This window comes from Salarias fasciatus, chromosome 5, assembly GCF_902148845.1.
Source record: "Salarias fasciatus chromosome 5, fSalaFa1.1, whole genome shotgun sequence".
NCBI lineage: Eukaryota > Metazoa > Chordata > Actinopteri > Blenniiformes > Blenniidae > Salarias > Salarias fasciatus.
The window spans coordinates 6,427,312-6,451,751 of NC_043749.1; the positions used below are offsets into that span (position 1 = coordinate 6,427,312).

Here is a 24,440-nt window from a genome sequence, read left to right on the forward strand (position 1 = left end):
ATAAAGGGTTCGATATCAGAAATCTGCAGGATGCTACTTGCCAGGAGCAATATAAGGAATGCTTTTTAAAATGTAATTTCAGCAGGGTGCCTGATTTCTAGACGTCTAGAGGAGGCCACGCATGGATTGTCTCATTGAGTATTTTTGGGAGTTTTATGGCAGATTTCAAAATGCCATTGTAACTTTTCAGTTTTTATGATCCATGGGTGAAGTGTCTGTTGACTTTTAAAGCTTACGGTCAATCTTTACATCGAGACCACCTCTGCTGCAGGCTTTTACATTTCTGATGAAATCAACTTCTACAACGTGGAAACAGTTAAATTTGGTGTTTGGGATTTTACCTTGGGCTTATTGTTTTTTCATCATGGTTGCCTATCAGAAAAAGAAGATCACAACTAATGAGGCAAACAATTCAAGTCCAGAGGACACGGAGGCAGAAAAACTAGCCAAGAATCAGAAATTTGAAATATTCAGCCATGATTCACACTGAACACCACAGAAAGCATTAAAGCAGAGAACAGAGCCACTCTGTCCTCACATCCCTGGTTTCAGTGTGAGAAAGTCTGTTATGTATCATGGAAAAATATATATATATGATTAAAACAAGAAACATTTCATGAAACTTCATGTGAACAGTTTGTCTGTGTTCTTATAAAACACGCAGATCTGTCACATTTGCGCCTCAGTGATTGAGGTAATATTAGAGATAAAATGCGGCACTTGCTACTGAAGTGGAAAAAAACCCCAACAAAACAGACAGCTTCAGTTTGTTGATATTTATGCACTAATTACTGTGATACGCTCATTGTTTGATTTATATTTATTGCCGATTTCTGTGAATCTAAAGGAATCGGGACAGCAGATGAATGGTAGTTTATGACTGCTGATTATGCTTTCTGGAAAAAAAAAAAAAGCTTGAGCTATAAATGTAAATGGAACAGGTTATTGGGTTTTCTTTACTGCGCTCGTGCAGACGATGAATAAATACTCCCACTAAATCTTCAGACAGGTGTTTCTGAGTGGAAAACATGTCCATATATAGCACAGCCATCTGACACCGGTGTGTTTGTGGTCTGGATGTCTGCTGAGTGTGTGGGGGTGTTGGAACAGAACAAATATAAAAAAACAGCATATTTACTTCTGAATTAATCAAAGCTCATTATTGTTGGAGAGTTTGGTTTCTTTAGAAAAATTTAAAAGGTGACTGACAAGAGGCGCTTGTCTGGGTGGAAAAGTAAAAAAACCAAAAAAAAAAAGTGTGAGTGATGGTGTGAGGAGAGCTGCACGGTGGAGTGTGAGGGGAATCCAAACCAAGCTGCATTTTCAGCAGCAGCTCCTATTTCACAGCAGTCTGAACTCAGGCAGTGGGTTTATAACGTCTCAGTTAGATTTAGTTAATTGTGCATATTTGTGGTTGATGAAATAATCCCTCACTTTCACTGATTTTTAGTTTAGACAAGATTAGCAGCTGATTTCTTCAACTTTGTGGAAAGAAATTAGGCTGGATCGCATTTTCTGACGCGAGGCTGAACGTGGTGAAATATATCACTGTGTTAAAAATGCACACGGAAGACTCATTCTCTTTTGTACGTCGAGCGTGAGCGGGACTGCAACGTTTCTGAAAGGAAGAGGCTACAGTTAGTTTGACATGTGACTTATGAGAAGCTCGAACTGCGCTTCAGCCTGAAGCAGGCGAGCCGGGAGTGGGCTGGGTGAGAGAGATCACTGCGTAATAATCAATGAATAGGCTGTGGCTCAGCTGATCAGGTGGGGTCGACTACTTCTTTGAAATGGTGAAGGTGACGCTGATGTAAAGCACTGCAGAGGAAGCAGAAAAATCCACCTACCATCATGAAAATGCTTCCTCTTTAGTCGTCTTAAGAAGCTTAAAGAATTTAAAATTGAACTTTTTTTTTTACAAAACCATTTACAATTTCAACTTAATAAGAAAAGCCTCAAAGCTGATTTTAGACTGTGGGGAAAAAAAGGGAGTTTTTGGAGAAAAGTCTGTCACACACAGGGAGAACATGGAGATCAAAATGGCCTCCAGGTTCAACCTGCATGCAAACTGGAGGATTTCCCACATCTCTGTTGCTTCAAAAGTGACACCCCCACTTAATCGACCGGAAATGGCAGCTAATGAGTGTTTTTTAAAAGTAATTTTCACACTTTACAAGGTCATCCTGCGAGCTGAACGGACCCTCCGGCTCTGTTTGGCGTCTCCGGTCCGGAGGTTTCAGTCATGTTGATTGATTTTGAGTGACGGAAGCAAAGATTATCCACAGAAACTGCTTAAAAAGTCTTTTGTGCTCACTGACCTATAAACTGACAGCGTGAAGAATAAAGTCTGAGAAGCATGTCAACTTGCCTAAAGAGGAAAAGGAAAGCTGTATTTCTATTTATTTCCCTGTGGGGACAGTAAAGTGCGTTGCAGTGTTCACAAGTGAACGCAATTTCAGAATCTGTCTCGCGCAGATGCTGCACCCACTTCACCTCAAAATAGTATTTTAAGTTTGAGTTGTCCCACTAACGGGGAATTATGTTTGTGGATGGATGATAATTATGTGATTTTACTTTAAAAGCAATAGGAGGTCACCGCGAGCGGCACACCTGTAACATCTTACTGTGTGAGTGGAAGTGGTGGGGGCCGGATGAGGAAATGCCCCTCAGCACAACAACAGCAGCAGCAGCAGCAGCAGCCTCCCGCGCTAAAGGCTGAGCTGATTAGTGCCTCCTTTTCAAACACTTTAAATACAGAGGCAATCAGAAGCAATGCAACTGCACTTAGGCATTGTAGGCACTTGTGTCAGTATTTGCATGTTCTGGTAAACACACCTGAAATTGCATATTTAATAAAGTAAACATGCAAAAGAGGTAGCGTGTGTTATTTTGCTCATTTGTTAAATGCAAGTAGCGAGTAGCTTCCGTGTTAAGTTTAAATGTGTTTTTACAAATGCAAAAAAATTCAGCGAATGAAGACATGCGTGCGTTTCCATTACCTGGTCCTCCTCTCCGCCTCCCTCCTCGTCATACTTGAGGATGTTGTCTCTGACATCGTCCTCGGGGTCGATCAATAACGGCTTCGCCTGCCGCTCCTTCTCCCTGCGCTTCATCCACACAACAAACAGCAGCACCATGCCTGCCAGAGCCGACAGCAGAAACAAGGCGGCAGAGGAAACGCGGTGAGCGGCGGTGAAGCCTCACACGGACGAAGGCGGCCGATAGCGTCGGCCTCCGATCCCCCGCGCTTTGTTGTACTCACTGAGCAGGATGATTATGCAGATGAGGATGGCGATGATGGCCCCCGTGCCGAGGCCCGCGGCGGCGACGGCCCCCGTGGCGCTGCAGTCCCCGTTATCATCACAGGGACACACTTTGACCCTGATGAGGGAGCGATTGGACAGGGGAGGGTTCCCCGAGTCCGACACGATGATGGGGATCTCGTATACGCCGGCCTCCAGATAAGGGATCCTGAGCCGCAGCTGAGCATAGTCACCTGCGGAGCGGGAGTTAAACGGTGTCAAAGACGTTTTGGGGGGTGAACGATCAGGAGAAGGAAGGTAGCGAGTGGGAGGGGAGAGGAGCGAGAGGGAAATGAGATTAGACAGCGCACTGTGGAGAAATTACATTTTATTTACTGCAGAATATCATGTCATCGTGCGCCTAGGTATGAGTGAAAGACGCCGCAAATCAAAGCTGCTACCAAACAAACCCGCACGGCAATCCGTCTGACATGAACGTATGCGAGGAGGCATTAAAGATATATATATATAAAAACACTGCGATGTATAACCTTCAGCATCTATCACTCAGTCAGGCTCAGACAAGAGGCTCAGCGGGAGAAGAATCCAGGTATGTGATCAGATTTGTCCTCAAGACAGCTGCCGAGAGACATCCATCTGGGTGGATTAGGTGACAGATCGGCGGCTTGGGGGACACGGAGATGAATGGCTCTCATTTGTCACAAACGATGGATCGTACGTCAATGCTGGATGGCACCGGCGCCTCTCACTGTGAGCTTTGTGAGACATTTTGTTAAACTTGGACTCCTCTCTTCCCCATCCACTTTACAGCCGAATTCGGTCGTGGACATTTTTCACCGCTGCACACATCCTAAATTTTACATCACGGTTCGTCCATTTGCCGCGAAGACACAATGCCGGGCGTTGAAAATTACCGCTCAGTCTGGAAATGGTCCAGTTTCGCCGGACGGTGACGGGAAAAGAAGGCAGCTCGAAGACGAACGGCCCGACGTTGGGGTCGGCGTCGGCGTCCGACGCCGTGATGTTGATCCTGGAGTTGGGGCGCGCGCGCTCGCACACCTGCGCCTCCCGGGGTATCAGCACCGGCGCGTTGTCGTTCACGTCGATCAGGTAGATCTGGAGGGTTCCCGTCCCGCTGGCTTGAGGCGAGCCTGAGGGCAAGGCGGGAGAGACGAGAGCAGATGAAGGGATCGAGAGGAGCCGACACACGGCGGCGAGGCAGGGGAGGAAAGATGAAATGAATGGAGATGTAGTTTAGAATCTGCGCGATAAAAAAGCCACAGAAGTTAACGGGATAAAAAAAAACCCCAAAAAACAATCCCTCCATTCCAGCTACATTGTTGGAGCTGATTCATGTGTGGAAGTGAGAAAATGAGAAGCAGAGGCAAAGAAACAATTGATAAGAAAAAGGTTTTGTTTACTGAAAGGCTGCGAGCGGAGGGACAATACTGTATACATTTGGAGCGGCGCGCCCACGCTACGGCAGACACAGCGAATGAAAGGACACATAAATTTTTCAGTTCTTGTGTTTAGAACGGCGAGCTTTCTGAAAAGGCTGAGCCCAGACTCGTATTGGAGGGGACAATGTTCCCATAAAGATTGCTGTTATCTGCACTCTGCAAAGCCCACTGGGAAATGACTCAAATGCTATCCCTTTACTACATCCCACAGCTAAAGCTCATCATAACTTATTCTCTTCTTCTTTTTTTTCTTCTTCTTCTTCTTCTTCCCGCCACTGATTGTAGGACCAGAACAAAACCCAATCAGGTTGGAAAAGAAACTTTTTGATGTTTCATCCTCCGTCCACAACACGAAAGCTGCCATGTGATTTGATTAAAGTTCACACAATGATTCAATTACACTTTAACTGACAGAGAAATATTGTTTTTCTGCCACAGTTTTTTTTTTTTTTTTTTGCTGAGTCTTTGAAACAGTGCGGTAAATCAGCAGCTCCCTGTTTTTCAAGAGCACTGCTTATTTTGAACTGATACTGTGCTTCTGCTCTTTCTTCAGCGGCACAAACTTCAAACCAAAGAGACCGTGTGCCACGAGGACGACCATCATTCTTTTCAGAATTAATTTGAGAGTTGAATTAATCAAAAAAAAAAAAAAAAGAAAAAAAAAAGAAATGAAAATGACAAGGAACATTCAGCAGGCGACGTTCTAAGCTGCTGACAGAACTGTGGGCACAGTGAGCATTGTACACAGCTGATAAGCAAAAAGCTCACAAATGATAATCTCGCTCATTTCGGAGTGTTTGTTTTCACTGGGATGTGGTTCAAACGACTGACAAAGACATATGGGCAGAGTTAAAATGATGAATCGAATCCAGCACCAAACAACAAACAGAGGAACTGATTGTATTTTCCCGGAAAAATCTGTAAAATTATTTTAATCCAGTCCCAGGATACGGACACGTGATCATCTCTTTGTTTGAAGCTAAGATAAAGAACTTATACTAAACTTCATCATCTCATTTTACGTTATGTCTCCACTGCAATATATGAGAAAGACATGATTGCACCGTGCACTTACAGCCATGCTCTTCATGGAGGCACATTACACACAGGGCATGTAGGAGAACTTCAGAAATCACAAACGTGTATTGATCTGGATCTGGATATTCTATTATTATTATGCTCTTATTACATCTTTTATATTTTCTTTAATGATAGTAAATACAGCAATAACTTCTATTGCTACAGAAAGTTGTATGCTCGCTGGATTATTTCTGTTGTCTATGCTCCTGCAACAAAAGGTCTCACAAAGAATCGATAAAAAGATGCAATTTCACCAGGAGGATCACAAGATTCTTTCTTTCTTGCATCAAATGTGTGTACATAGCAGAATCGACACTCATTTTCACCTGATGACTCCAGTGTTGCTTAACCTCATTAGGTCTATATTAAATGCCATTTTCATGCCTATAATCGTGATAATAATAATTGCATTAAGCTAATTATACCATTTACAGGTAAGCTTTTGTGACCCGACTCCGAATGATGGATGGATAATTTGCAGGTATTTTTTTTTTCTTTTTCTTCCAGATATGCTTTGGATTTGCTCGTTCTTGGTATTAAGCGGTATAACAATAACGCACTGCAGGGGGAGAATCACAGCCCTACACAGAGCTTAGGCCACAACGAGGAAAATAAACTAATACAACTTTTCCAAACTGCCACGGATATCATTCAGTGATCGTGACACCAGAGCGGTGTGTTACAGATGCTAAAAGTAAAGCATACACTCTGCTGTGTTGAACGCAGAGTGATTTATTGTGGCCTTCAGCAGACAACTCCCAGAACAAACACTGTCAGCAGGAGCAGCTAAATTACTGATGCGGTGCAGCAGAGAAAGATTTTCACCCCAGGAGCTCATCAGTGTTGTATTTTAACTTTTTTCCCCCCAGTAACTTGGTGCATCAACTATGTAAAGGTCCGTTGCCCCGGGCCTCGAGGCCCATCGACCGTCTTGTCGGTTATGATTGGCCGGGTGCTTTGTTGCTTCTCACGCCTCGGTTGAGTAGAATAAGTAAAGAGAATTTCAATCAAAGTGGGATATATCCCCTTGTTGACACTGGGCCGTGGAATCAATAGGCAGTCAACACTTTGAGCTTAAGTTGGTGTGCTTCAGGGCAACCGATCCCTCATTTCTCACCGGAGTAAAAACACCTGGGTCCCTCCTACTTAAACACACAGCGAGCGTCTCTATTTGTATTGCGTCGCTTCTTTATCGTTGAACATGGTTGTAGCGGCTCAGGTTGATACTCACAGCCTCCACTGTCCGATTGCCCCTCAGGGCCCGGAGGCTTTGACCAGTTTGATATAAATATAGGAAATAGACATTTCCAAGATGAATTTGAAGTCACTTTGTCTTTACAATAGTCTTTACTGAAGTATTTTTAAAAAAGAGGAGGAAAAAGATTGGCATCCAACACTGAGCTTGTTTCTTCAACACTGAGATTGATGTGGATTCTCATTAGAATCTGATCATATGTTCTGTAGACTGATGCAGCTTCAAAGTATTCGATAAATGACACTGAGGATGATTTTCCGAAAGATTGGTTGCAGTTTTTAGACATTTTTCTGCAGACAGGTGATCGTCCGGTCCTCGTTCCTCTGGAGAATTTGCCTCTTTATTAAATCAATGTCATGTTATTGACCAGTTGCTTAATTGCCTAAATGTTCGCAAAGTCCTTCTCCAGCTGTTTTCCATTAGTTCCACTTACTTTTTCAACCTTTTCTTGGCCCTCTTCCAACGTAGTGAAGCAGTGTAGCTGCCATAACGCCGAAAACAAGCCAATATTTTCCATTAAATGAAATTCTCTTCCCCTTTAGGTGATGGAGTAGGTCTTTGCACCACATTAATTCTGTGAGAGCATCAAAACACTCCTCACAGAAATGCAAAGAGCCCGTATTCAGCCACTGTGACTGGAAGCAAAGTGTTTCAGAATTTCTAACTTTGGGACGATCTTGTTATACGTCTGAAAAAAAAAAAAAATCTGCTCTCATGCTGGAGATGAGGGAATAACGTTCCTGCTCTGAGATGCAAACGTAAAGAAAATATCCCTATAAACAGCAGTGAACAATAAACAGAAGTACATCTGCTGAGCCAGTGTCTATTGTAGGTAAATCCTGCCGAAAGCTCCTAAAATATCTGGAATAATGTTTGTGGTTGACTCAGCTGACCTGATCTGAGTTGGTCAACTTTCCCCCCCTCCAGATAACAATGTGCAGATAACACGCCTGACCACATGTCTTTTTGAGACCAGCACGCCCACGGGCGCACAGATGGGCACACGCGGATGTGCGATTCGTGTGGGTGTCAGATGGGAAATTTACCAGAACTACAACCGAGTAAGTTTGTGTAGCTTAATGCATTGAGTAAAAATACTCAATTGTCCAAAGTCAGAATAACAAGTCGTCATTCTGTGGTCACTTCACTACGCGTTCCTCAAATAAACACATAACGTGTCCATTAAAATCTTTTTTGTGTGTGTGTGTGCGAAAACAACACCATATGGTGATACAGAAGAGATACAAGGTTTTTTTTTTTTATTAAATATACAGTGAGAATTTTAGCCTATTCAGAATTTTTTTTTTTTTGTAGCTGTAAATATGAATATTTCAAATTTTGCAATAGATTTTATATTACATATAAACTTTTCAAAGAAACATCTTTCAACAACATCTCCAAATATCCCAGCGACTGGCTGCCCTCCCTCCAAATTGTTTACACAGCATACATAATTCCTTAAAGGGACTCATGTTCATCAGGATAAATGTGGTTATTTTTCATCGGACGCGTCGGGCTGTTCAGAGACGTCGGTCTGCACTGACCCTGCTGTGAATCAGATCACCACGACACACACAGTCATCCAGACTTACCGGACTTACCGTTGTCGAATGCCAGGAAAGTGGCCTCATACATGTTGTTTTTCACATGCTCGGACTCTCGATCCAGCAGCGCCGTGGTGGTGATCTGACCGTTGGTTCTATTGATCCTGAGCCAGTTAGCTGGGTCAGATAACTTAGAGTACCTGCACACACACACACACACGGAGAGAGAAGAGACAAGAAGAAAGACAGACCATTAAATCCAAAGACAAATAATATATACGCACATACTCCACCTAATGATTTCCGTAGCCTGCAGTTACTCCGGATTCCAGCAACTCTGAATCTTTTGTTGATCCAAAACAGCCATTATCAGGTTGGATGTTCATTACCATAATAAGCAACACCAGCCAAGCACCTTTGAAATATTACAGCGACATGGAGAGCGGAACATATGTTCACCAAGCTTATCATAACAGCAGCTCATTAGCATGAAGACCGATGAAAACCTGAACCCATAAGCGGAGCAGCCAAGCAACGCTCTTAACTACTCCACCGCTCTTTGTACCCACACAGCCGCCACAGCAACTCTCACAGGTTGACGCGTTCGCAGAGTTTAAAGTGACAGCTGCAATTAAAGTCTATAAATTCCATTACTAACAATGGAAGTTTAACAGCCGACTGAGTGGAAGTTGTGCCGCGGGGTTTAATGAGGAACGCCTAATTGCGGACAAGAGGAGGAATCACGCGCAGGTAGATGGTCAGCGTGTTATTGTAATGACAGCAGATGTGGCGAGAGATGCTGGAGTGAAAAAAGAAAAAAAAAAAAAAAAAAAAAGAGGAGGGAGGGAGAAGAGAGCGAGAGTGAGGAAGATCAGAGACAAGCGTCTGTACGAGCAAGCTGGGTAAAAACGTGATGAGAGTGAAAGGGAGCTTAATTAGAGAAATGCGTTGGAGGCTGCCACCAGTTAGCCAGAGGCTTTCAGGCTCTCAGAAAAAAGAAAAAAGAAGAAGAAAAAAAAAAAAAAAAAAAAACCATTCCACCTCCAGCGAGAGACACAAAACCACCGGACTGGTGCACACAAGCAAACGGCTGAATTCCAAACACCCGTCATTATCATGTGTTTTAACAGTTTATTTCTTGGGAGAACAGAACAAGCGGGATTTCTCCTGAAAGAACCTGTCACGCTGTGTTAGTCACAGTCTCACGTTACCCTGCGAGTGCGAGTCTGCTACCCTCGTCTCCTTCCTATGCCAACAAGATGTCACCTCCTGCTGCATGCGTTCGCAGCTGGCAGATGGGAAATGTCTCTCTACACTTCTGCTAATCTATTTCTCCTGACAGGAATCGTATCATAAACTTTAGGACTGGCATTAAGTTTAGATTCCTCGTTAAGTAAGATAAATATGTTTACTTCTGTTTAAGAAGCTGCTGCAGAGGTTAAGGAAGCCTCTTCACCAGAACTTTGTTTGATCAGGTATTAACCGAAGCGAACAGGCATGTCTTTGGACTGTGGAAGATATCTGGAGCCAGAAGAAGAACCTTGTGTCAATAATGTAACTGCCAGAAATGTAGCAATTTAAATGCACTGAAGCCAATAATGTAATAAAATAGTGAAGACGTCTTTTACAACTATAATTGAGATAAAGTGAAGCACAGTGCGCATCATGAAATAATGAACAGACGACTGTGTCGAACGCAAACTGCAAACACCTGCAAAGTAACCTTTCTTTTCAAGATGTATTAAATAAAATGTGCACTCATTACATTTTGAAAGGATTCTTTTTAAACACGACTCCATGAATTAACCAATTAGATTATGGTCAAAAGGTTATTGCAGTTAATGAATCAAACATCCTACGGTATCGCTGCATTGAAAATGGGCAAAAATAATTACGCTATTTGTTGCTACAAGGGTTCACAAAGGGGACCAGAGAGATAACAGGCTGCTGCTTTGAGGTTGTTTTGGTAGTGTGTGTTGGCTTCACCAGAGTGTTGATTGGAGGAGGAATTCACAGATTTCCTCAGAGGTAATCTGAGGGGCCTCCAAGGGGAAAAAAAGGCTGTGAACTGTTCTAAAGCACCCAAACTCCCAAATGCAGCCTTCAGGATTTTTCCTCATTGAAGAATTTGTCCAAAAACAGCCCAACAAGAGCTGATGTTTAAGAGGCACAGAGTGTCTGGTGGAAGACATCACTAAGTTGCAGCTGGGAAATTGAAGGATTCGGGGCGTTTGGAGTTGTGCAAGAGACTGAAAATCAGCATATCTTTGCTTCCACTGCTTAAATTTTTGAACATTTTCTTTTAAATGTGTTTCTGGCGAGCCTCTGAACTTAAAAGAAGTGCAACTCTAACATGCTGGAGGACACCTTTAAATCCTCCACCCAAGCTCTATAACCTCAGACCTTCATAAATGAGGACCCACCACCAGTGTGTCCTCATATAAAAATGTCCTGGCCGTGCACGGCTGTTACTCAAACCTTTACTGCGACGACGAGAGCGCGCAAACACGCATTCATTCTGTCTTTGCTGCCACTTAAATCACATCAAACAGTACAATCTGCTGGCAAATAGGCTTGGCTTCACATCCTCTGCTCTGTCTTTTCCTCCAGAGAGAGAAAAAGAAAAAACAAAAAAAAAAAACAAAAAGAGAAGGAAACATAAAACACACATGCACACAGAAACTGGCTATTTTCCCATCCACTGCTCATGCACAGGCCTTTCAGTCATGCTCCGCGGGTACTCGTGCGCCTGTCCGCGTGCATCTGTGAGCCTGCGTTTGAGCATTTCTGTGTCTTTTGTGTGTATATTGTGCAGCAGTTCAAGCGAGGTCATTGAAAGGGAATCCAGCAGCAGCAGCAGCAAGAGGCAGAAACGAGCCTGACGTGAGCTCAGAGTCTGCTGGCAAGCTGCTTTGGGGAAGACGGCAGCTTTGAGCTCCCATCAATAACAGACATGCGGACTGACAGGGAAGAAAGTGACAGGGTCAGTGGGAGCGAGCGCGAGGCAGAGATGAAGGGAAGAGGGAGTAAAAGACGAGCCGCTTCTCTCAAAGGGCAGAGGAGCTCAGGCCCACTTGGTTTGCATGTCATGTCATTTTTTTTTTTTTGGAGACCTGAGTTGGGGCTGCGGCTCGTGCTTCTCTACAGTGTATATATACATATATGAGTACATCTCCCGCCAGGCCCCTGTTCTATCAATTCAGTAACATTTCCACTGGGTTTCTCAGTGGAAGTAGCCGTCTCACTGACATTAAGAAAAATCAATCTCTCTGGTTGGAGCCGGCGACGGAGCGGAACGGTGTCGCTGGACCTCGGTGGGCAAGTGGGAGTTTCTGTCACGCAGGGTCGATGCCTGGATGGCACAATGCCCGCTGTGTGTCATCCCAGTTAGGGAAGGATGGAGGGAGGGATCAATGAGGAGGAAGATAGGGATCTAAAGAGGGCAGACAAACAGTGTCCAACTCATTACGGAGCGACCTCTTCACACCAGTCGCCTGGCAACGGGGGAGGAAGCTGCGAGGTGGGCGGGCGGTCAGTGGAGAATGTCACCGAGGAGGAATAAACTGTGGAGGAAACGCCGGGCTCTGATCAAACACCGGTGACACTCAACACTCAGAGAGGTGGAGGACAAAATGTTTGAAATATCAAACTGTGCATGAGCATCGAGTACAGCCCAGTCTTCAAAGGAAGACATGTTTTCACTCTCACTGACATAAATTACAGATATTACAGTTACAATTCAAACTTTGTGGATAGAAAGTCTCCTGAACTGTTACTATCTGTTGGACACACTGTTGGAGCATCAAGGCACATTGAGACAGGTACGACTCTCTTATTATCCACCTAGGATAACTCTAAAGAACTTCTAGACTGTTCCAGATCAAGAAGCCTGACTTAAACGTTCACGTCCCGAACGTGACCCTGCAAAAAGAGGCCACAAGACAGCGCAACGTCCTGAGAGGGTCACTCCGATGTCTGAAGAGGCTAATCCCACTTGTACCCTGGATGAAGTCCTGTTGCAGTCAGTGATGGACTCTCTCAGGGATGACATTTTCAGTAAAACTGATGTCTTGTTCATGAGCGTACGTGCTGAGGTCTCTGAAAAACTCAACTGAACCTCTCCAGTGTGCAGCGGACGCTCACGACGTGTCCGTTCAGCGACATGTGGACGTGAAAGTAGTTTCCCACCGACAGTGGGATGGATAGTCGCTTTTCTTGTGATCCTGAATATGATATTCAGGGTAAAGTGTGGATGTGTGCGTTGCGTCTTAAAGTTCGCTACCTGACAATCTGATGGATGAAGTGGTCCGGGTCCTGGGCGGCGAACACGGTGAGAGTGGTCCCCGCCGGCACGCCCTCCTCAAATCGGATCATCTTGGGGTTGACGGGGAAGATGGGGGGCTCGTTCACGTCCTGAACCGAGATGGTGACTCCAGCTGTGGACTGAAGCGACGACTGGATTCCGCTGGCCAGGTGGGCCTGGTTGGAAACCACCACTGTGAGCATGAAGGCCCGATTCATCTCAAAATCCACCGGCTGGGAACCCCACCAGGACAGGGAGAGGGGGAGAGAGAGAGAGAGAGAGAGAGAGAGAGAGAGAGAGAGAGAGAGAGAGGGAGAGAGAGACACAGAGAAGAAAGTGATGAGAGACTGAAAGGAAAACGAGCAGAGCTGATTGCAAAATTAGCTCTAACTGTGTTCCAATTTGAGAAATGACATATAATTCACTAAAAACAATGTGAGACCAAAGTACTCAGTCATCAACATCTGGCACTTCACAGCAGGTGGAAATATACAAGACGCAGAGCGGAATATTAATGCAAGAACGACTGCATGCAGTCTTCCTCAAAGATATTCTGGGCACGTAATGGGCCGGCGGGAAGAGGAAAAGCTCCCCCTTTTTCTACCTTGACCACGGTCAGCATGCCCTCGTTGGTGATGGGGTTGGTGCGGATGGTGAAGTGTCCGGAGGGGTCTCCGCTGACGATGCGATAAACGGCGTTCCAGTTGGGGCTGTGGGGCTGATCCCTGTCCACCACCGTCAGGTTGGTCACCACCACGTTCACCTTGTTCTCTGGCACCTCGCCAGAAAACTGCAGCCGGCAGGAAGGAAGGAAGGAAGGAAGGAAGGAAGGGGACGGGAGGTGGAGGGGGGGGGGGGGACGATAACAGGCGGGGGAGGATGCGAGGAGATAACATTATGCTGATGTTGCTTGAGCAGCCTGCTAATGCATGTTAATAACGTGATTTATTGAGATTTTTAACATTTGCTCGTGCCGTCATCCATCTTTCAGCATTTTACGTAATTGTTATTATGAAAACAAAGTGCTTTCAGAGTCGCGCCAATAAGGCTCATTACATTAAAACATGAACCGAAAGTGGAAGCAAAAACAAACGGGGGGGGAAGAATTAGAAAAACAAGAGAGTAGGAGGAAGAAAAAAAAAGACAAGAGGACATGATTGTTTAAATGTGGATAATAGAGAATCATATCTTTCATTATGGTAATACACTCCCTTACTCCACGCCATGTCTGCTCCTATGAAACTCTTTATTTGAACTAATGGATTTCTTCAATTAAGTGTTTATGCATTTAATTTAGTTTCTGTGCATTCACCAAATCGAGGTCTTAATAAGCAATTAGATAAGTACTGTAATTAAGGCAGCGGTAGGAATAATCTTTGGCTAATGATCTTCATTATATTGCAATCTGAAATAACTCCCCCCTGAACTTCCTCTGGAGGCAAGTGTGTGGCAGCTGAAGAGCCCCGAGAAGAATTTACTGTGCAATAGGATACATGTCTCCCACTCTGTGGGGATTTATCTGGCTACTGAGGGATGGCCACTCAATAGTAGACACACACACACACACACACAAACACACACACGCACTACAAAGCTCTCATTGTCACATGATAATCTGCGTTTCCTCTGTTGAACCGTTGACTTGTTTATGGTGTGTGTCTGCCAGCTGCTGTTCACTTTAATGGCTTCATCATCGTGGGATTGAAGCGGCGTCCGCACCGTCACATTCCTCCCCTCCCTGCCCCCCCCCCCCCCCCCCACACTCTTCCTCCTCCTCTTCTTCTTCTTCTGTCCCCCTGCCGGGCTGATAAGCGCACAACAAATTAAATATGCACTCTCAGTCCCCGGCGTACGGGCTCCTCCATTTCATTTTCACCCCCAGCTTTTGCATAAACACCACCACAAACCTTCCAAGAAGCTTGTTTGGCCGCGCTGTCAGGCGGCCAAAGGGAGAGCGCTCGCTCCGAGGCCACACAATGGAGCCGACTGTAGAGGCGGGCCGCTCCAAAATGGCCACTCTCTCTAAAACGCAATGTGGACCCATTGATAAGCCGCTAGAGACACACGCTCCAGAGTTTATGGAGGATTTTATGCTTCTAAAGAAAGAAGTTAGGGTACTTTAATTTGAATCGTGTCAGAAAAAAGACTGTCCTATTGCTCCTGATTTTGGCCTCACAGGGATTTATATGAAAACTTGATATGTTTTTTTTTTTTTTCCATTTTTAAACATTAATGATCATTTAGAGGCAATTCTCAGAAACAGTGTGAGCTTGTTTAGCAGCACCTGATGGGAACAAGCTTAACAACCCGATAAATAAATTGTTTCATTAAAAAAATACCCGTATTTTAAAAAATAAATATCATATATTCAAAATTTATGTTCAAGAAGAAGAACATCTTGACTGAATGCAAAAAATCTCCACAATCATAATTACAAGGCATATTATTGATTTACACAGTTTTATTCAGTTTGGATAAATATTTCTAGAGGATTCAGTTCAGTCACTGTTTTATAAGCTAAATATTTGAATCCCTTTTTTTTTAAAATGGCTTAGATGACACACAAAGACAAGTTACACTTTCCACATTCAACACTTTATGACCGACTTCACTGAAGTTTCGAGCATCTCTGCTGTTTCTAATAAACAAGTTAACCTGATGGAGGTTGGGTGTGTTGGTCCTCTGGTGAAAGCATGTTAAGTTTTCTGAATTAACCAACCCAGGTGATCCTGGGAACAAATACTGTCAGCTTAAGGATGAACTGGGTTCATTAAGCCACCAGCAACATCAGCTGAGAAGATGTCACTTAAACACCATCAGCTGGCGTTTCTGATGAAGATGGAAACATGCCGTCCAAAAATGTCAAGAGATACTTAGAAATTTGAAAATACGAAAGTAAAATACAGATGTAGTTAATGAGGTCTATTTCTCCAACAGTGCAGACAACTGGCTCTTCATGTATCTGATGCTCAAAGTCCAAGAACTCTTAATGCTTGGTAAGGCCAGGTAGTTTCTCATGTTCTTGGTGCTAAATTTAGTCCAAATTTAATAAAACAAGGACAGATTTTTATCATATATGACAAATGTTACCATTCATAACTTGATACTTTTCTCTCTTTTCTCAAATATCACTGAATATGGATTTCTCAGCCTCTCAGTTTTGCACATCATGAAAGGAAAGCTTTTTTAAAAGTATTTATTTTATTTGTCTTTTAAAGTTTTTACTGTGTTATTTACTTTGTGTATAGCACTTTGGCTCCCTGTGGTGTTTTAAAGTGCATTATAAATAAAGATGGATTGGATAATAAAGTTTTAGGGCTAAACTGCATTCTCAACCCAAACTTAACTGATAGAACAGACTTTCTGCTGCATTTTGTGACAATAACTACAACATACTGAGTGAGGCCCTGCTACACCGTATCAGATCCACTTACAATTCACACGAGCTACCATTCAGAGAATAACTTCTGATCAAGAAGTTTAAAAAAGTTTTTTTTTTTTTTTTTTTTTTTGTTAAACTCAGCATTGTGATAAAAGTCAGTTGCAGCTCACAGTTCTCATTTTCCATGTTCAGGTTTGTCACCATTTAGAGACAAGTGAAGCCAAAGCCGGGCTGATCGGGGTAAAGTGAGAGCAGATAATCACTGGCACTTCACATCTTTGAAAAGATCACAAGGCAGCAGCTCCACAGCTGCAACACAAACGACGTTTTATTCAAATCCTTCATCTGGCGCGTCTCAAGTTCTCAATGAGTTCTCCTCAGCCAAGCAGCGCCTCTCCTCCTCATTCCTGTGTCGTCAGAGACAAAGCACGGTACACTTGGGAGGCCGAGATGCACTTGATTAAATGGTTTGATTAGACAGACTGTTGCAGTACCATTGTCTTTTCGTTTATCACATAATGGCCAACATAGCATAGCCCATTCAGGCCCATGTGGCATAATGAATAAAACATTTGGCTTATTTTTTTCAAATTAGATGCAATATATCAGCTTGGTTTACACCCCCGCAAGCAATTTCACTTAATTAACGTGCTTATGTTTTCTCTATGCCTCCTGCAAAGAGCAATGAATTCTTCTCGCGTCTGTCATACACAAATAATTACTGAGCTGCTCCAAGTCTCGTTGCTTGTGTGGGAGGAAAAACAAGTGGTAGAGATTGACAAAACAGAGGCAGCAGCATCTGGGCCGAAAACAAATTCTTTGCAGTGGATTATAATGTGGCTGTTTGAGTCTAAATGAAGGATAAACAACAAGAAACATATTTCAATTCATTTTCAGTCATCCCCACGCTGGAGCCATACACTAAAACAGGGTGAACCGCTCTCTCACTGATAAGCTTAGACATAATTTCATCAGTCATCCATGAAGAGGGGTGAGTGAAGGCTACAAAGAGAATTTGGGAGAATAAGAAGTTCAAATTCAAATTAACATCAACTCTGAGGAAACTTATCTTGCATAGCTGTCTATCATTTCTGGCCCCGCCTACACTTGAAATATTTTTCCTTCCTTCATTCCAGGCAGCTTAAGCAGATGACATTCCTGTGAAGTCCTGTCCAAACGTTAAAAACAAAACAAAACAAAGGAGACTTGCTGAGATTTGTTTATCACGCAATACATAAAACTGTATGAGATGGAAAAGTTTGTGTCCTCTGGAGTTTTGACATCTTAAAATCTTTTACATTAAAGGTAAAAGCTGGAGAGAGAGTGATGAAGTTTATCCATTTTTTCATCAAGCAGCCAAAATGTAAAGCTTGCCTTCGAATCCTGGAACAGATTTGAATCAGTCTCCCAGCAGAGGCACAGTGTGACCCCAATATGGCCCCCAATAGTCCATGTGTTGCTTCTTCAAGCTCTCTGTCTGCTGCTAACTTTCGCACATGACTGTATCTGCTTGCACATGTCTGTTTTTGCATGTCCACTGAAGCGAGACATGACAGTTCCTGCACATGAGGGGACTTTGATCCAGAACTGCCTCTGAGTGTAAAACCTGCCAGCAGCAGGGACGGGGACACGGAGGTCGGGGACCGGTTCTGAGCGGAGTGGCAGCTTCGCTGGATGAGCTCTACCTCTGACAGCTGGGGAGCTCTTTCCAGAGCAAGAGGCTCGAACTGTACTGGCACGGCCCACCGAGGAAAAGCCAATCACAGCGTGTGACACTGACACGCTGGGTCCCGGCTTCGTTGAGAGCAGCATCTGTCTCTCTTTGGAGTCCCAGGAATAAAAAAAACGCTCATGTCAAGAGCAGCCGTGACTCTGTAGGTCCATGAGACCACGGTCGACATTCACTCTATTCTACAACCGGGCTGCAAACAGCAAAATAGGTTTGCAAACATGTATATTCTCTGTCTGAGCGCTGTTTACCCAATTTAGATTTAGTCATCCTAACTTTTAAATCAGAGGAATCTCCCACCTTAGCTATGCACTCTTTCACACATGCGTGCACATCCACACAAACGCAGGCATACAGCTCTGGGAGAGTGGGCCAGCTGTAGCGTCGCTTCCTGACAGACCACTGCTGAAGAATCAGAGACTGAGGCCAGATGCCTGCAGACAAATGCTGGCCACCAGAGTCCCTGTGAGCAGGGGGAGCATCGGGAAGGGCGGAAGAGGAAAACTGATCCTGATCAGAAGCTTTTCTCTTTCTCCATATGGGGTGTTTCATACAGAGCCTTTAAATCTGTTACTAAGAAAGATTCTAATATGATTTTCCCTTCCACATCTATCATCATCCAACAGTGTTTTCATCCCTCTTTATATAGGAAGAACAACAGCGATAATACAGATCTTACTGCATGATTGACTCAGGACTGTATATCTGTCAGCATGGATTCAGAGTGAAGCAGTGATGTTCAGTTCTGGTTCCAGAGGGGAAGAATCCTGCAGGTTTTCAGCATCTCACTGCACATGTGACTGTAATGAGTGGCCCGTTCTCAGACTCTCTACAGAGATTGATAGTGTCACATTGAATTCCACATGAGATATTGAAAGCAGGCAGCACTGTGAACCTTCAGGATGAGGAATGTAAATCACTGACGTAGAGGTCTGTGTGATCTGAAGTGTGTAAGGTATGGAATAACTACCTCCACCCCGCTAGGTGAAGCCTGCTCTTTCACAGCTTGTTGTTGAAGAAGGGAAGAGAAGCTGATGAAAAATCTTTATCTTGATGACTCCATCATTTATTCATGTGCGTCCTCATTAGAACATATAGCACAGAAGCTTCAGAAAGCATTCCGTTTATTATGAACTGCGGTGCTAAATTTAAAATAGAACTTCATGAGCAGAAAACAAAGTTCATGCCTTCAGAAAAGTTAGGTGATATTTGCACTAATTTCACAACTGATGATATTTCAGGTGGTTCCATTATAAATGTTCCTGAGTTCTGGAATGATTCGGAAAGAAAAAAAAAAGGTTATACTCTCTGCCTTCACTGTGGAGTTAAAGAATCAATAAAAGAGATCTCAAAATTCACGGGTATCATTAGTAATCTGCTGAAGATGGAATGTTGCTGATTCTTGGCTTCTATTGTAATATTTTTCATGGAGATGCTTGTTTTGTGAGTTCTGCTTTGTTTGTTTGTTTGCATAGGCCACTACCTTTGCTTGGTCTCATTTGCAAAAGAAACATGAATACCAACTAAACTTCCTGGCAAAAGTAAGATGGAAAAAACAAAAAGTAAAATAAAATCAAAACATCTTCTTTTTTTACTTTGATAAAGCCACTAAACAAATAACTTTCCCATCATATTTTCAAATGAGAAATCTTCTAAAAAGGTTTGAGTTGAGGAATAATATCGATGTCAAAAACATGTCACTGTGATTTCTGATGACCATTATCTCACATTTCATATTGATCTGAGGGTGTATGTGTCACTCACCGTCCGGACTGTCAGTTCTGGGGGATTGTCATTGATGTCAGTGATGGAGATGAGGGCTGTGGCTGTGTTGGAGAGTCCAAAGTTCAGATTCCCCTCCATGTCGGTGGCCTGGACGATAATGGTGTACTGGGACACTTTCTGTAAAGAAGAGCAGAAAAAAAAAATCCTACAATAAATACTGGCTGATATTTGAAATCCTACAACAAATCAACACAGAACCTAACAACTGCCTGTGTTCCCATGTGGCAGGGATACAGTGCGATATACAAAGTGATAAATAAGTTAGTGCATGAGCATGACTGTCAATTTCACAAGCTCTCAGCATGCTTATTTCCTTTTTACATTGCTAAGCTCCCACTGGAGCAACCAAGGTGTGAGAGCACCTTATTCACTCAGTAACAGTCACACAAACGCAACAACATATGCACAAAATAGCAGGCATCTATACAAAAATACACCAAGTTGCAGTGAGGGAGCAATGCATCGGTAAAAGGCCCATCCATTATTACCTAGGAGTCTAGGCTTTCTGCTGTGGGCACAGATTTAGATCATCACTCATTTTAATGGAGGTGCTGCCACTTTAAGATGCGCCATGGTGCCTCAGATAATACCAGGAGGTGAACGGGCCTTATTTAGTCCGGTTACAGTGAGAGAGACTTACCTCGGAGAGTACTGCAGCACTGACTGCAGTATTACAGTGCTGCGACCAGGAAAAGAACATCAAACATGAAGCTTTGTGTGGACACAAGCGAATGAAAAAACAAAACACACACTCCACAAAAAAAAAAAAAAAAAAAAAAAAAACCCATGTGAAACAAAAAGGCAGACATGGTGCAGCCACGTTCCAGTGGCGCTGTCCATGGTGCTGAAAGTTCAATCTGTCCCCAGACCCTCTGCTGCTAATATAAGAGGGCTGTGCGTGTGAGTGTGTGTGTGTAAGCTGCTCTGCTTTCTGCTTTGTGGTTGCTTCCTCCTCCTAATAATCCATTTGGCTCGGGCCTCCATTGAGAAAAGAAATGAAACACGAGGAAATGGACATCAAGGACAGGCGACTGTTTGGAGGACTGGGCCTGCTGCTGTGTTGAACATCCACATTGCTTCCTGCTGATGGTCTAATGTTCATTGCTTGCTCTGCTACTTTTGTTATATTCACTTGAGGCCATATCTTCCAGAGACTTGATTACCGGTGCCTCTGAAGACAGGGACTGCTTGGAGGAACCAGAACAAACCCGGCGAGAGGCTCTGTAGCTGTACACGAGGTAGTTAATGGTTCCTCCTTTGATTTTTCTCCTCTTTGAGTCATGTACAAATATCGTCGGACAAAAAACACATAAGGGAAGCGGAAGACGGGGGTTAAATCCCCCGTCCAGTTCATGATGAGTCAGTTTATGAGGCATACGGAGCAACTTTTGATGTCTTGCTGCTTTTTTGCTTTGCATCTTGGTTGCTTTCTGTTCTCTGCTTGTCTATTCTATGTCTATCTCCATCCCAGCTCATAGAATCTCTTTGTCTCTTCCTCTCCCTCCCTCTTTTTGTTCAGTCTAGGAGGATGCAACTGATTGTTAGATCAGTCAAAGCTTTGAGGCCAGTTAAAATACCCAGCTGAAGTCATTTAGCATCTCTCCAAGTCATTATGAAGTGCACAGACATGTTAATCTGCACCAAACCAACCCTATTAATGAAAACTCAATACTGGCTGCCCTTTATTAGACTCATAATGAAATATCAATACCATCTCCCCTCATAGAGCTTCAGTAAATAGAGCCTCCGATGAATGTGTCTCTCTGCAGTCTCATTTAGATCCAGCCACATACATCAATCTGGAAACTGCACCAGATGGCCGTAGGAAGCTAATAGGCTCACAAGCTTTGATGGACGCCTCTTCCCCCGGTCAGGTGAAGGGAAGTGACTGGAGCCGGGCCAGCAGGTGGAGCTCTTGCACAGTGGGGGGGACATGGCTAATGCCTCCCATCCTGCAGGGTTATATCACTCACCCAACAGTAGCTGCGAGTTTATGGTGCTTCCAGCGTGCAAACACACACACGCACACACACACACACGCGCATGCACATGCACACACCCGCTAAGATTCCAGTGACTGGAAACAGGTTGGATACTCCGATGGTCACACACATTTGTATATACGTGCATGTGCACAGGAGCGCGCACACACACACACGACTGTCCAAGACTGGCTGCCCGAACAAGCCTGTAAAAGGCTCTCTAATGAGTCCTATGGAAGTGCTGAGCAGAAAATCTCTCTCTTAGATTAGAGTCCAGCACTGGCAGGAAACAAGGCTTCTTGTTGTTTCAGAAACAACACCGACAGTGCCACACACACACGGCCTGGAGTGTCGCAGAGTTAATCTGTAGAAGCTGAAAGTCATCGGAGGCCACGATAACACCTGTGCAAACAGCTCTGCCAACAATAAAAGCCAATCCCTTTGTCACGGGGACCAAATTAGGGAGTTTACCATGCTGGAGACAGAGGAAAGAAAATAGGGAAATGGCTTTAGGCTATCAATGTTCACTGCTTAGCATGTGAAGCCAAGCAGCCATCAGGACAGGTGGGAAAAGCCCCACGGAAAGCAAACGGCCCTGTGCACTGCCGAGACTCTGTTCGCAAGAGCAAGTAGAAGAAATAAAGCTTCAAACTGTTAAGGCAGCGCAGAACAACCGAACGGACAGGAGTGCTGTTCTGGTGTCTTAAATCCGGCGGGGATTTAATTGTTCCTGACTCGTGCATTTTGGCTCAACCGGCTGAAAAGGGCCACTCAGCGCGGGTAAAAGGGGGGAGAGCAGATGAGTGAAAGACGTGCTCTTTACTTGTGTCGTTTGTTGATTGTGTCCCGGCTTGCCGAGCTCCTGCAGACCGTGGTCATTAGCCTGTCACTTACAATGTGCGTCAAGTAGCCCAGTGCTGGCCGAAGACTGTTACAGGCTCCTTTCTTCCACTGTTGAGCTCATTGACAATCAGCAACCCCCCCCCCCCCCCCCCCCCCCCCACACACACACACACACACACACACATTGCTTTACAGTTTCAATTCAGTTAAGCTTTGATCCCTTAAATAAATCCACTCAATTCAATTTGCTGTTGTTTTATTCTATTGTTACAGGACTGCTTTAGCTCAGATTAAGTTTAGCTCTGTTACACATCCATGCTGTTAATCCTGTTCAGGTCCTCCTTATAAACACATCTTCTGAAGTTTTTTTTTCTCATTTTCTTTCTTCTTTTTCTATATATTATTTCTGATGTATAAATATTTCATCTCGTTTTTTCGGCTTTACTGTTTTTGCCAGTTGTTTTACAGTTGTGGTCACTGATGTTGTTTAATATTGTCCATAAAACAATCTTCACTTGACCACCAACGAAAATCACAGTAAGCTATCCTATATTTTCAAACCTGTGGAAACAATGCAGAAACATCCCTTTGGTTTCTTTCTTCATCAGGCTACCCTCCTCATCCCCTCACAGGAAGTCTCTCAGCTTGGGTTAAGGACAGAAAGAGCTCAGCGCTGTTCCGAAGCGACCTCAACCCAGCGGAGGCTCGTCAGCGGCACGCCGTGTGCTCCGAGGGCTCTCCGGTTCCCATCATAAACTGACTCAGATACGTCGGTAAATCTGAGATACAAAGTTGGAATCCACTTGATTAGATACGCCTCCACATTTACGCAGACAGCTCACAGTCACATGCAGGGTAAACAGGAGCCGTGAGTCACTGCTTGTAGAGTGGAAGCTGGAGTTTAGGCAAGAAGTTCCATTAATCATTAAGTCATTAAAACAAAAATAAAAACCCAGAGGAAACGATAAGCAAACAGGAGGATGATGAACATGGTGATAATAAAAGAGCGTGCTCCAAAATGTGAGAAACACGCGGAAACAGCTAAACCAGATCGTAGGCAGATGCTTGTTGCTCTGCAGCAGCGGATTGAATCAATGTTACTGAATGGTCCTGAAAATAATGTGACGATTGCTTGAATTTACATTGATATATATGAATGAGATTTTAAGGTTTAGGGAGGGAGCTTCATGACAAATAAAGTATAAATACTTCAAGAGAAACTGAAAAAAAAAGATGCAAGTGTATTAGATTATATCATCTGATCTGTCAAACTAATGCAGGCTATAGATATAATAATTATCTTTATAGTGTCACTGGGGAGCTTCACAACTTACACAATGAATACAACAATTAAAACAATAAATATACATAAATACGATTTCTAATAAAATTAAAATAGATAAAAAGGGGACACTAGTTGAAAGTCCTATTAAAAGAATAGTCTTGGTCTGTTTTTTAAACATGAATGTTCTCTGCAGCCTCAGGTTCTTCGACAGGTTGCGAAGTACTGGAAAGCAGCTTCACCACAGGTTTGTGTCGGCGGTGAGGATGATTAAAAGAGGCACCGGAGGACATGAGGGTCCGGGATGGTTCATAAGATAAAAATAAATGAGTAAGAGAAGAAGGTATAAAATCATTAAGACTTTTAAAAAATAATAAAAGAACCTTAAAACCAATCCTAAGAGACTTTAAAATGGGTGTAATCCCCTTTCTGGTCCTCGATGACACAAATTCCGAGTTCTGGAGAAGCTGAAGGTATAAGAAGTTTTTTTTTTTTTTTTTTAATGGTCGTCAATGTGGCTTGAGACAAAGGC

General features: G+C 43.7%; 1 protein-coding gene across 2 annotated transcripts in view; it reads right to left on the reverse strand.

Moving 5' to 3' along the window:
• Positions 1 to 24,440, reverse strand: part of cdh4 (cadherin 4, type 1, R-cadherin (retinal)) — a 207,621-nt gene that overhangs the window by 2,080 nt on the left and 181,101 nt on the right. Inside the window, exons 9-15 of one of the 2 annotated variants that reach the window (XM_030092691.1) lie at positions 19,781 to 19,918; positions 13,510 to 13,695; positions 12,885 to 13,138; positions 8,660 to 8,802; positions 4,178 to 4,414; positions 3,263 to 3,496; positions 3,000 to 3,139 (exon numbers count right to left, since the gene is read on the reverse strand). In XM_030092691.1, coding sequence (XP_029948551.1) covers positions 3,000 to 3,139; positions 3,263 to 3,496; positions 4,178 to 4,414; positions 8,660 to 8,802; positions 12,885 to 13,138; positions 13,510 to 13,695; positions 19,781 to 19,918 — 1,332 coding nt within the window. Of the gene's footprint in view, positions 1 to 2,999; positions 3,140 to 3,262; positions 3,497 to 4,177; positions 4,415 to 8,650; positions 8,803 to 12,884; positions 13,139 to 13,509; positions 13,696 to 19,780; positions 19,919 to 24,440 lie in introns of both variants that reach the window. The other variant, XM_030092690.1, reaches the window with a different exon arrangement.